Source organism: Microcebus murinus, chromosome 5, assembly GCF_040939455.1.
Source record: "Microcebus murinus isolate Inina chromosome 5, M.murinus_Inina_mat1.0, whole genome shotgun sequence".
In the NCBI taxonomy this organism is placed as follows: Eukaryota; Metazoa; Chordata; class Mammalia; order Primates; family Cheirogaleidae; genus Microcebus; species Microcebus murinus.
This window is the reverse complement of record NC_134108.1, coordinates 70,513,944-70,528,285: the sequence shown is the minus strand read 5'-3', so window position 1 is coordinate 70,528,285 and position 14,342 is coordinate 70,513,944. Positions and strand designations below refer to the sequence as shown.

The window sequence follows — 14,342 nt, the reverse complement described above, 5'->3', positions numbered from 1 at the left end:
TGTAGCTGGCAGATTTTGAAAACTGAAGTTGCAAAATGCCCTCACTCACATTTATCCTCATAAGACTTACTATGGTTAAATCTTTACATAGCTCCCTTTCACACATTTATTTTGTGCAGAAAAGTAACCTTACAAACCTGTCAGATTCAATAGACATTTTTTACACAACTACTCTGTGCTAGCGTCTGTGTCAGATAACATTAGCCACAAAATAGACCCTGGGCAAATGACAGAGCTGATCTGTTAAATATAGTTGTTTGATGCATTCATTAGTATGCATGTTGAACAAAAATAACTGTTTGAATGTTGATATAATAAATATTTAGATTTTAAAACCATAGTGAACTCATAAGACCATTCCTAGTGTGAATAGCAGAATATAGGGTATTTATCATCATGTTTGTTGTGGGTAGGTCACCTGGTATGCCTGGGACAATTCCTGCTGATACCTGTTGCCCTGGTGAAGTTATTACTAGGACTCCATTTTACTTTCAAAACTGTGCTGGTTTAGATGTCAAGTTATATGATTGTCTCAGCGTTGGCACATATCATAGCTCAGGCAAGCTCAGGCTGAGACATGCTGTGACTGAGCAATACGGCTGAAGTGGAGATCAAGAAGAAAACCTCAACAGAATAGGAATGGGAGAGTTGAAAGACCCTAGGAACACGTAACACACTAAAAAGGCCCAACATAGTGTGTTTTGGTTCTAGAGTGTGTTACACAAGAAAGATCCAGTCTGGTAGATGGGACCAGCAATGGGCAGTCATTGGACCAGTCATATGGTCCAGTTCTACGTAGGACAAGACTCCATGCGAATGCACAGAACAGCTGGTTCTGGTAGTGATGGTGGAGACATACTGGCAGAAGCCAGGTGAGTCAGAACCCCCAAAGTGGACTGACTTAAGGCACATCCCAGGGCTGGGAGGGAGGCTAGGATGCAAGTTGAGAAAACTGAGGCATAGACTTCATTGTATGGATTGGGCAATACAGCAGGAAGTAAGAGAGGGCTGCAATGCAGGGCTTCATTCCAGGCACACTGGATATGGGGCCCACAACAGAAAGACCTATTGCAGGGTCAATCCACCAGGAGTGCTGCACCTCCTGATCATCAGTATTGACCCAAGAGCAGGGAGTAACTGAATAACAGGTATAAGCCATCGTTGTAACTACAGATAGAAGGGGCTGGGAAAAGGGTAGTCTAAGTCCTTCTTTGGGGAAATAAGGAACAAATTCAAGAACTGAATCTCAAGGCAGGGTGCTAGACATATATTAACTGTTTTATAAAAATTTATTGAGTTTTAACTGATCAGCACCTAAGTGGACACATAGGAATTACATTTATTGGGTATTGGGCAGGTGAGAGGGGGGAGGAGGGGGCGGGTATATACATACATAACGAGTGAGATGTGCACCGTCTGGGGGATGGTCACATTTGAAGCTCAGACTTGTCGGGGGAGGGGGACAAGGGCATTATACGCAACCTTAAAATTTGTACCCCCATAATATGCTGAAATAAAAAATTTTAAAAAATTAAAAAGTAAAAAAAGAAAGAGAGAAAAAAATTTATTGAGTAAACAAATGCCCAAATGTTGTGGGGTTCACTATTGAGAAAACCCCAAGTGAAGAGAGCTGCTAGTATAAATGCAAGCCAGAGTTTGTGAAGGGCATCAAAGTATGGACCAGAAATTCACATGTCTCAAGGTCAGGAGTGTGGTCCTCACAGAACTGATGGAGGCAGGGGCTGGAAACCAGACTGGGTCACAGGAGGAGCAGGCAGCACGAGTGAGGAGGGCCCACTACAGTGGACGCCACCACTAGATGGCCAAGGCTTATCTATGTGGGGCTACAGATGTGGGCAGCAGAGAGGTGTCTGCTACAGACACAGAGCCGAGCTCAGTGACAGGCAAAACTGACCCCAGGAAGGAAGCAGCTTTGTTTTCTGAAAACTGACCCAGTTATGAAGCATGTGATGAGAAAACCAAGAAGGGCTAAGGTAGCCGCCTGTTTTATACCAATTTTAAAAACATAACAATGCCAGAAAGGCTTTTCTGCCCACACTGATTCACGTGGTGGGATTTTAATACAGATGGTAAGAGAGCTTAAAAGCTTAAAATCAATATTGTAATTGTACCACTTTTTCCTATATATGATTCTTGTCCATGAAGTAAAAAGGACAATAGGTCGTTAAATACTTCCAAAGGAAAAAAAAAACAACTCTCAAACATTTTATGCAAAAGTTTCTTAGTTAAAACAATATGACAATAGTCAAAGGTACAGTAGTTAAACTTTAAAGGTGATAACTCCCCATGTGGGATATTAGATATAGAAACTTGTTTCTTAATTATTGGAAAGAAAAGTAACATATCATTTAAGGGGAATATCCAGTTGAAGGAGGTCTGTAATTTGGGGAAACTAATGAGTTTCTGTTTATATAGATAAGATATATTAATAGGACCGGGCGAGGTGGCTCATGCTTGTAATCCTAGCACTCTGGGAGGCCAAGGCGGGTGGATTGCTCAAGGTCAGGAGTTCAAAACCAGCCTGAGCAAGAGCGAGACCCTGTCTCTACTATAAATAGAAAGAAATTAATTGGCCAACTAATATACATAGAAAAAATTAGCCGGGCATGGTGGCACATGCCTGTAGTCCCAGCTACTCGGGAGGCTGAGGCAGTAGGATTGCTTGAGCCCAGGAGTTTGAGGTTGCTGTGAGCTAGGCTGACACCACGGCACTCACTCTAGCCTGGGAATCAAAGCGAGACTCTGTCTCAAAAAACAAACAAACAAACAAAAAAAAAACAAGATATATTGATTTAGATTATATTTTGGTCCATCCTGTAGGTACCATATCCAGATTATATTATTACATATACACTCAAATACACACACATATCTCCAGTTCTCATAGCCATCCAACAAGGCAGTAATCACCCTTTTATAGATGAGGAGATTAGGAATGACTCCACTAAGTCTATCTATGAGAGACTGGTGTAGGGTTTTAAATCCATATCCACCTAACCTCAAAGCCCACTTGCTTTCCAAAAACTAATACGTCACTGTGCTACTTCATTTTGATTATTTTACTTTCCAGCCTGTTTCTATGTGTGTGCTAGGAACTCAATAAATAATACTTCCTGGTTAAATTGCATAAAAAAATACATTAAATACTATCAAAGTTCCATTAACATCTATAGGCTCCTAAGACTGTAAATTCCTGTTCATGGATATATCCTGGGTACTTTTCAAGGAGTAACCACTCAATAAACATTTGATCAAGGAAGAGTAAGAGAGACGGAAGAGGGAGGGAGGAAAGGTGGAAGGAAGAATAATTATAACCTTGAATGTTATTAATATATGGTCATTGACAATGGAGAAAGGGGATTTGAAAGATTAGCATTTGAAGGTAAAGATGATTTCATGATTGTCACCTAGTGCGGTAGACTGGCCCCTGAGGCTAAAATCGAGCAATGGGAGAACGTTTCTGGCTCAGATGAAGATGGAACATAAGGGACAGGGAGAAGTAGGTAGAAACCTATGCTTTTGAGAGTTGAAAATTTGAAGGGCATTCAGGTGAAAAGAGAAAGTGGAAGAAAACAGAAGAACATAGAAACACTATGTTCCCAAGAGGTGAACACTGGGACTTGTCAGACATGTAACCCAGGTATTAAAAAGCACTTCCAAAAAATTAGCCGGGCATGGTGGCGCATGCCTGTAGTCCCAGCTACTTGGGAGGCTGAGGCAGAAGGATCACTCAAGCCCAGGAGTTTGAGGTTGCTGTGAGCTAGGACGCCACGGCACTCACTCTAGCCTGGGCAACAAAGCGAGACTCTGTCTCCAAAAAAAAAAAAAAAAAAAAAAAAAAAAAAAAAAAAAAAAAAAAGCACTTCCTTTTTCGTGCTTCCTGCTGTTTTCTCTACCCAGTGTGTATTTCAATTAACAGATGTTTCCAAGGGAAAAAGCATAAGAGATAAAAGGGGATCTAAAATTTCAAGGATCCATATGTGAGAGTGACATAAACCTAGAAGGATAATCTCAGAAAGACTCAAGTGTAGGATGTGCTAACAATATTTTTAAAGGGTTTTGAGTGATCTTTTTCTTAAGATGAGTTCAGAGCAAGAATAACAAGAAAGATACGGCCAAGGCTTGGGGCAGATGGTATAATATTAACAGATGGTAGAGAAAAGACAGAACTCAACTGTCTTTTTATTTCTCTGTCAAGAAAAGTGATACTTAAACTGGGACTCATGAAGCAAATGCTGTTAAGAGGGCACAAAAGACCACCTTAAGGGAGGCAGTTATTGAAAACTGCCTGTGCTTATTTAAATGTCTTTAAAATTCCAGGTATACATGAATTGTACCCGAGATTCTCAGAGATTTGTTCACTCTGCGAGTAAGCTTTGAAGTTCATGGGTAAGAGTACAGCTGCCAGAAGCAGGAAAATATTGCCATGATTTTTAAAAAGTTGGATTTTGAAGGATGGATCTTGGAAATGCAGATCAATGAACTTGAGGTCAATGCCTGGCAAGATTCTAGCATAGGTTATTAAATAGATAGACAGTGAGCACTTAGGAAAGCTTGTTACCGAGCCTCTGCTAGCCAGAATATTGACAATGGAAGGAGGAAGGCACACAAGGGAGTTTTGAAGGGTCTGAGGAGCTATTCTGATTAAAAAAGAAATCAGACATAGACAGAATCAGAAAATCATTCTGATACCAACCAAACAAAGAGTAACGAAAGGACTGGGAGGTCTGAATCCACAGACAACAGGAGACAGAATAGGGCTGGAAAGATATTTGAGCTAGGCCAGAGCCAGTGGGGATGAAACAAGCTAGATCTGGCAAGCTGAAGTGGAGTTTGTCAGGACTAAACTGCCCCCGCATGGTTTGGTGCCTTTGGAAGCTTTGGACTCGGTGCTGCTTTTGGGCTGCCCAGGACCACGTGCCCTCCGAAGAGACAGACACCTGGGGACTAGCCCCTCCCACCCCCCCTTCCAGTTCAGAGCACTTTCCAGATGTTTTCATTTCTTTGTGTAAAAAGAAAAGTCATATTTTGAAAAGAGAAAGAATTTGATCTTCTTATACCATTAATTGCTTAAGATGCTTGCTGTGGTCTGAAGGTTTATGTCTCCCCATAATATGTTGAAATCCTAACCCCCAGGGAGATGATGTTAGATGCTGGGGCCTTTGGGAGGTGATTAGGTCATGGGGGCACAGCCTTCCTTATAGAAGAGGCCCTGGAGCCACCCCCCCACCCCTCCCAACATGTGAGAACACAGTGAAAAGATGCTATCTGTGAACTGGAGAATCTCCGCAGACACTGAATCTTCTGGTGCCTTGATCTTGGACTTCCCAGTCTTCAGAACTGTGAGAAATAAATTGCTGTTGTTTATAAGCCACCCAGTCTAGGTATCCTGTGCTTGCAGCCTGAACTAAGACAATACAGCTTTAGAAAAGCCTTGATTTTTTTTTTTAGTCACCAAACATTAAGCACTCACAAAGGAAAAGCTGTTTCTTTCCTAAACATTGCTGTAGGCAGGAAATGAGTGCTGCAGAAGTCCTGCCTGCCTGAATGCTATTTACTGCCTGTAACTTAAATAAAGGATATTAGGAAAGAAACAAAATAATATGTTTTTCTCAATTAATTTCAGTGAATACTGATTATAATTTTCAGCATCATTTTTCAAAATGATAACTTACTCCCAATTAGCTACTCTTGGCAGGACTGTTTCAATTGTTATAGCTCATATTTCCTATATCTAGGCAATTCTTCACTGAAAGAACTGCATTAGACGTTCAGTAATATACAGTAGAAATTTATATTTCCACTCTGAGAGGCTAGAATAACATATTATTTATATATATATATATATATATATATATATATATATATGTTTTTCCCTCTGACAGTTATATGGTTTATTTTGTTTTTAGGTAACCTTTCCTCAGATTTAATTTCCTGTCTACTGTCATGTATTTCTCTCATCCTTGAATGTGTTTAGGGTCAGGAATAAAATGGATTTATTTTTCTGCACAGGAAATCTCTTGATTGACAGAAATTTTCAATTGATGTTTTCTGCCATTGTATCAACTTCCTGGTTATATAATCAATAATTGATAATGAAATACATAGCATTGATAATTGAAAGGTGTTTATTCTTAAGAAGTTAAACCACTGTTTTTCATGAACTCAGTTTCACTCTATCTCTCTGTCTCTGTCCTTCTTCTCTCCTGTGTCTTTCTCCCTTTCACCTCTAATTTTGACACATTTTATGAGTTAAAAGTATTTTCAGTGGAAAATAAACACTTTTATAGTGGCTTAAACATACAGGAGTTTATTTTTCTCCATGGATTGGCAGGGCAGTGTGTCTGGCAGCTCAATGGTGTCATCAAGGATTCAAGCTTGAACACGTTCCGCCATCTTTAGTGTGTTAGCTTCTGTGCTGGTGATTATTGCCTCACTCCTGTTCCACCTCTGAGCAGGAGCAGAGGGGAGAGAATGGCAAAAGTCAAGTCTTTCTCTTTATGAAAACCTTTCATTTATTTCATTGGCCCTACCTGGATTGACGTCCCCACACCAGTCATTGGAAGGTGACTAGACAGAAGGGGTATGGATGGGACTGGGTCAACCAACCAATTGTCTGCCACATTTATCTATTTTCTCCTACCACAGCCTATAACTTAGTAAAAGAGTAGTTTTAACGATTCCTAACATGTTTAAAATGTTCAGTATGTGCCAAGCATGATACAAAGTACATGATAGTCATTATTTCATTTCAACCTGACAAAATTCCATGCAATAGTCATCACAGTTATTATAATTCTCATTTTAAAGTTAAGAAAAGAGAGAGGCTTGGACAGCATAAGGTCACACAGCTAATGAGTGGCAGGGCACATGTCTGGCCCACTCTAAAGCCCATGGATGTAACAGTATCAATTTGGCATCCCAGTTGGGAGCTACAGTGTAAAAAAGTGGGCCAGGAGACTGTTTTTTCCCTAAAAACAAAAATGTAAAATCCTTGCATGTTAATTCGCTCAGATTGCCCTCAGATTTAAATAAAGCGAACCTATAAGATGAGGTATGAAGAAATGAAAGAAAGGAACAAGACACTTTTCTACAATCAGCAATTGTAATCCTACCCCTCTGCCTTACTTCTCTTTGAGAGGATGGACCAAGCAGATTGAGGAAAAGAATCCTAAGCTTGGGAGACAGGGTCTGAGCTTGAATCTCCACTTTAACCCATATTAACTGAGATGAGATGGCTTGTTAAGAGCAAAAACCAGCATAGCCCTATAATGTTCAAGGACTTAGACAGGGTTCTAGCTATTATTTAGTCTCCATTAATCTTTATGAGAGTCCTGTGAGAAGGTATTTTTAATCATATTTTAATTCTTAAGGGGCTCAAGCACACTGGTTAGACTGGGAATATGGTAACTATCAAGTTGACAAGTGCAAGGAAGGGTATATATGATTTGTGTAAAGAATATTCATAGAAGGTGTGTTGGAGTTTAAAACTGGTATGTGGAAAAGATATTTGAGGTATTATAGATATATAAGGAAGTCTATTGTTAAGTAATTAATAAGTGTTTATTTTTGTAGCTGTAAAATTTGGATCACTTGAACATGGGGAAAATGTGCTCCAAAATTCCTATACTTAAATTTTAAAATAAGGACAAGTATTTGGGGAAATTAGTTTTCTACATATAATGCCCAAGATTGTATCTGACAGTCACTACCAGTGATTCTACAATAAACTTCAGTGCTTTTAAAAGTTGGATGTCCTTTCTGAATTTCACAATAGTATTTTACATTTAAGGGTATAATGATGGCTATTAATATTTATCACATTTGACTAATACATATAATAACTCCTTAATTTGAACTAATAAATTAATAGAAAAATTTAAAGCTCTCCAAATTATACACAAACATGTAAACTTTTAAGTAATGAATTGATATATGTGAAATTAATTTAATCTTGAAATTTAAAAAGAAAAAATCTATAATGCCCTTACTCATGCAAAGCTTAGTTTTTATTAAGAAACTGATAATGAGGCCGGGCGCGGTGGCTCATGGCTGTAATCCTAGCACTCTGGGAGGCCGAGGAAGGCGGATTGCTCGAGGTCAGGAGTTCAAAACCAGCCTGAACAAGAGCTAGACCCCGTCTCTACTATAAATAGAAAGAAAGTAATTGGCCAACTAATATATATAGAAAAAATCAGCTGAGCATGGTGGCACATGCCTGTAGTCCCAGCTACTTGGGAGGCTGAGGCAGAAGGATTGCTTGAGCCCAGGAGTTTGAGGTTGCTGTGAGCTAGGCTGACACCACGGCACTCACTCTAGCCTGGGCAACAAAGCAAGACCCTGTCTCAAAAAAAAAAAAAAAAAAAAAAGAAAGAAAGAAAAGAAAAAGAAACTGATAATGAAAATACTGAATTTTAATAATTTTTCCAACTCCTCATCATTCTTTCTTCAAAATATCCCCATTATCGTTAAAAAAAAAAATATATATATATATATATCATCCTGCATGAGTTATCCTGAACATTTTGGTCAGAGTGTCTGCATACAGCAAGAAACCATTCACCACTTGCTTATTATCATCTGCTTTACTTCTTTAGGAAAGAAAGTTATTTTGAGATTAGCTCTTAAAAGGCATAGGGAAACTATCAGAATTATTTGCGCTTTTCTTTATAGAAGGATTGCAGAAAGCATAAAGCTTATTCTAAAGATGCAGTATTGGTCACAGGTACATCATGAAGATGATCTCTGTCTTTGAAGGCCCCATTCCCTTCCTCCACTGCTGTTTTTCAGCATCCTCGTGCTTCCTTCCCAGGATCAAGTCTTTATGGTGTTACCTATCCAGGCAAGTACTTGCATTTTTTCATAAGGACCAAACCTTTAAATTAAATGGATAAAATCTTACCACGAGAAATTCTTGAGTTAGCTTGGCTGTATGTGTGGGGGTGTGTGTGTGTGTGCACGTGCACAAAAAGGAAGAGTATGTGGGTCATCATGACATCACATCCCAGGGCCAGTGATCTATTTCACATATGCAGATTTGGATTTCTAAGGCTGTAAATATTGAGATTATATTGCCCTTCCTCCCATTTGTAATTTAAAATAAAAACAGTATTAAACTATAAAATAAATGGAAGGAGTTCAGCAAAATTCTGGCTTTTCTAACAGTGTTTCCTTGAACTGATTTTAATATTCATATCAAATGCTTTTAAACATACTGCTTTTTTAATGGTCTTTGGACCTCTGCCTACCTCTGAAGCCATAAGCCAGATACTAGGTGCTGCCTGGTGGGGATTCAGCACAGCATGCATGGTGAGGCCTTTTCTGCAAAGACAGCAAGCTGGCTCTCCAGGAACAGTAATGGTAACACAGCCTCACTGAAGGCCATTCCACATGGAAGGATGATAGCTGCCATACCTCTGGCTCCCTACTCATTCTCCAAGCCTCTTCCTGGCCTACCTCTTCCACCTCCCCAAGTTTCTGTGTTAATACTGTCTGTCTCATCCTCCGTCTGGTCGGATTTGGTACTAAATCCCTGAACTTTTGTCCTGGTCTTAGAGTTGCAACTTGCCTATAATAGCATTGTCTCAGGAACCACTTAGGCAAAGTGCGGGTCAAGACAAATCAGGCAGAGGTGGAGCAAGGCCTGGCTTCACCTGAGGGTCTGCACAAAATAAATCATGCTGGTGGGAGACCCAGGCCAATAGGTATGTGTGGGTTTGGTGTATGGACTCCTGAGGATCTGAGTAGGATGAGGATAGAGGCTGAAGTGCTGAGCTCCACCAGCAAAATGCCTGCCCTATTTCAATCTCAGTAAACTACCAAGACTCACACACACACACATACACACACACACACACACACACATCCTGAAATATAGCAGTCATCAATTTTACCATCCTGAGCCATGCCAAGGGGCATTTATATGAAAATGAGTCATTTTATGTTTAAATACATTTTTATTATTTTCTTTTTTCAAATTAATGCATAGTAATTGTAGACGATTAGAAAAATGCAAGTAAGTAAAAAGAAGAAACAAAAATCATTCACGCTTGAAGCTCTTACTCTAGTGGGGATGGGGGGCATGGGCAATATATATAACCTTAACACTTTTACCCCCATAATACACTAAAATAAAAAAAAAATCATTCACAAATATATCACTTGGATTTAAGTATTGTTAATATAAAATAATTTTGGTGTGTCTTCCTATACTTTCTTTACACTGTGTACATGTATAATGCTTATATCTATTTATCCATCTTTTTAAATGGGGTCAGACTGTACACACTGTTGGAAGTTTGCTTTTGTTCATGTAACAATATGTTGTGGATATTTTTAACAGAATCGCTTTCAAGTAATTCTTTTCTTTCCCCTTTCTCCTTTCATAGAATGATCTGACAGCTCTTTTTTTTTTTTTTTTTTTTAGGGAACTACTGGAAGATAGATGACAGCTCTTTAATCTTGCACGTTCAGTCATTTTAAGTAATTTGATATAGTTTTTTTAAAGTATGTTTTGAACAGCTTCAAACTAAGTCCAATTGTTTTATAAAAAATATTAACTGAGAAATTGTCAAGGCAGGCAAAAAAAGCAAAAGCAAAATGACCAAGACTAGAGAAGTGTTGACTTGAAACAAAATACTTAATATATTTTGAAGTTTTCGCCTGGTTTTTAAAATAAAACCAAACCACTACAATTTCCAATTTGTCTCAGAATTCTTGAGACATATATTTCTATTCAACCTAAATTTTTAAAAAGGCCCAAGTAATGTAATCCAGCCTGATTCCCCAAATTACTTTGTGATTCTAAATTTCATGGGTTTTTCAGGGCAGTGAAGCCCGCTGAATGTGGTCAGTCCCAGTCTGTAAATGCACCACTGTGAGAGTTCTTTGAAGATGTTCGCACATAGAAAGGCCTCTCAAGCTTTTTGCCCTTACCTGAAGACATCTATTCCGACCATGGGATATCCTGCCTTCCAGTGTGCATTCCCAGGAGACCACAAAGCTCGGGCAGGTGTCTAATTCTATCAACACATTCCTAAACTTTGCCAGAACGTCTTGATGCCTGTCTAACGTATCTCTTTCTTATCATCTGGAGAGATATCCTGTAACTATCAAGTAATAAATGTTTTCTTCTCACAATATAATCTTGGTTTCAATAGTTCCAGGCTCTTTTGGCCAATTCACCACATTCAGCAGTTGTGGCATATAACTTTACTGTCTTCACAGGATTTAAGCTGGGCTGTTCATTTCTTTTATACGTGGCTGATTCTAGGCCCCTTGTATAATAGTAAAATGATGTGTCTTGTTTAAAAATAAACATAAAGATTTGATGATTTGTCATTACTTCCGGGCATGTGAATTCTGTGGTTCAGCCATTCAAAGACAATTTTAAAAATAAGAATTAATTTAAACTTGTGGAGGAGGGTGTGGCTACTGCATTCATACAACTTCCTCTTTTTTTTGGTGGTGGGGGGGGACATGGTCAGAAATGGGGCTTTTATTGACAATGTACCAATGTGATGTCACAAGGGCAAGCCTAGCTCAGCTAAAGACCAACCTTCCTGCCACATGTCTGTGAAAATGTGGGTTATATAGAAGTTCCCTGGGTGCTTCTTGCAATCCAAAACACATTGTCCACACCAGAATCTGGAAACAATCTCACTGGAATTGGAAGAACGACCAATGATACTCAGTGATAAACAATACATTTCTAATATTCATAATTTTTTAAAAGTCTAGCACTTAAAAAAATCACCCTTTCTTTAGCACTTTGCTATTCACAGCAGGCTTTGAAAAGGTTGCACCATCTACAATCACAAATATGCCTTAATTCTATCAAGTTTACATCCATCAGAATTACCCAAGGTGCAAGGAGTTGACAATTCAGCAGAGCAGGAAGACCTGAATGGAACTATATGCAAAACAAACCACTTCCTCTTGAATACCCCATGCTTTTGATGTTCTTTGATTTTCTTTGTAAATTTTTGTTGTTTTTCCCATTTGTGTTCTAGTCAGCTGTTGAATCCATATAACTGGAGAAGCATTTTTTAAGGGAATCATTAGCAATTCTCTCTAATACTTCTTAGAGTTTTATGGCCAGGGAGCCATTTTTCCCAATTCATCTTTATTTCCTCCTGAGCGGTGACCACACACTATCTTTTCCTGAGGACTCGTTGTTGGGAGTATGATTGTCTGCAGGGCAGGATTTCAGTGATTTGGTAGAGGAATGAACAGTGTATAGACTACTTCAGTTGGGTTTTGTGGGAGCCAGTCCTTCTCTTCCTTTGAAAGTTCAACCCATCTCCTTTCTTTTCCTGCTCTGACATGACATGTTCTTCAACATTAACTCTTTTTTCTCTTTTTTGGTTAACATTTAGAACTACAGAAGGTTTCTAAGAGCTCATAGGATGGCATCTTGTCCTAAGGCTACCATTGTCTCTGTTGCTCCCAAGCTCATAAAGCCTGTACTGCCAGCCCATCTGGGTTTCTCATTTTCTTTCCTTTTTTTCCTCAGGGGCTCTGGGAGCACTTATCTTTTCATTTAGGACCATCTATATCCAGAAACCAAGCTTTAGTGCTGTGTTCCTTAGCTGACTTTAGTCTTCCATGATTTTGGTTTCAATGCTCAGGCTTTCTGGTGTTTAATTTCGTGTTCTCTTTGTCCAGAAACATGTAAATTTCCTCTCCTCACTATTCTATCTGGAAGGACATAAAATGTATGCCCATCAAATCCTTAGTATAAAAGTCTATAACATGTCACATTTAAGTAAGCAGTCTATGCTTGTTTATTATGTCATAGACATGTTAAAATAATTTTTACCTTAGGAAAAAGTAACATTAGTGTTCCCTAGAGCCAAGTCACATGGTATAGAATAGTTAGAAATTCAGTAAACATAAATTCTGTAGTTTTGTTCTTAATGCATTTGCAAGTCAATATTTTTCAATGCACATTTGCTTAAATATTTAGAAGTTTTTCTTTGATGACTAGAGATATGATTAATTATTCCATCCTGAGACTTTGAAAACCTGTTAAATTATCCTTTTGGTTCATATGGTGCACTCTAGTGGGGTCTACTTGAATTACAAACAGTCCTGTTCCCAACTCCTTCCCATGGGGCTTGGGGCATGACTTGGAGAGACAGAAATTAGTGACAATTATACTATGGCATAATATTCATGATAAAAAAGCTGGAGAAATTTTTTTGAATAAAAGACACGTAGATCTAGAAAAAAGGTGGAGATATCTAGTTCCTTCACTTGCCTCTGATAAGTACTTCACTTAAATCAATCTAGAAAATAGAGTTCTACCCTAAGTGTACATCTGAAGGAGAGAAGTAAATTATGCAAAACAACCATGTATGTGTTTACTTTGCAAAGGTTTCAAATAGATGTTAAGTATCATTATTATCAAATATTTACAAAGCATGGCTTGTACATTTGAAATTGTACTAGATGTTGCAATTATTTTTTCCTGGGCTACTGTATACACTAAAACTACTGACAAGCCACTACACACAACTGTATCTTTACATTTAATTAAGAAACCACAATAGAACTCTTGTAGGATGGGGTTATACCACAACACTGGGTGAAATAGCCATGTCTTGCCAAGAATGTTTAGAGGCCAGCATGGGAAATTTCTAGTCCATACTTCTTTAATAAATATAGCACATTTTTATTTCTGTGTGTTTTAAAGAAAAGAAATGCAATAGACATGAGGCTGTGTAATGTTGCAGAGCAGAGAGTACTGAGAATTGAGAGGTCTGGATTCTAGTTTGTATTCTTTCACCAGCTAGCTGGGAGAATGAGCAAGCCAATGAACAGTTTGGGCCTCCCAATTAGGAGGTTAGCCAAATATTTCTTCATTGGTTGGCTCATAAGTTGATGTTATCTATGAAATTGCATTGTTCACAAGCAGAAAAACTATTTTTCAAAGTCCCTGAAAGTCTGTGGGAAATTTAGGGTACTTTAACATTTTTTATTTCAAAATATTAAGGGGGTTCAAATGTTCTTGTTACATGGATGACTTGTATAAGGCTTAAGTCAGGGCTTTTAGCATGCTCATCACCAGAATAGTGTTCATTGTAACCCATAGGTAAGTTTTTACCCCTCACCACCTCCCAACCGCTTCTTGGATGTCAATGTCCTTTAAATCTCTCTTTGCCTGTGTGTACCCATTGTTTAGGTCCCCATTATTTGAGAATACATATGGTGTTTGGGTTTCCATTCCTGAGATACTTCTCTTAGGATAATGGTCTCCAGTTTCACCCAAGTTGCTACAAAAGACATTCATTTCATTTCTTTTTATACTTGAGTAATAC

General features: G+C 38.5%; 1 protein-coding gene across 1 annotated transcript in view; it reads left to right on the top strand.

Annotated features, from left to right (window-relative positions):
* Window positions 1–756: 756 nt before the first annotated feature.
* The window catches only part of RIPPLY2 (ripply transcriptional repressor 2), a 58,663-nt gene continuing 45,077 nt past the window's right edge, over window positions 757–14,342 (top strand). Inside the window, exon 1 of the mRNA XM_012769157.3 lies at window positions 757–872. Within this exon, the coding sequence (XP_012624611.2) occupies window positions 757–872 (116 nt within the window). The remainder of the gene's footprint in view (window positions 873–14,342) is intronic.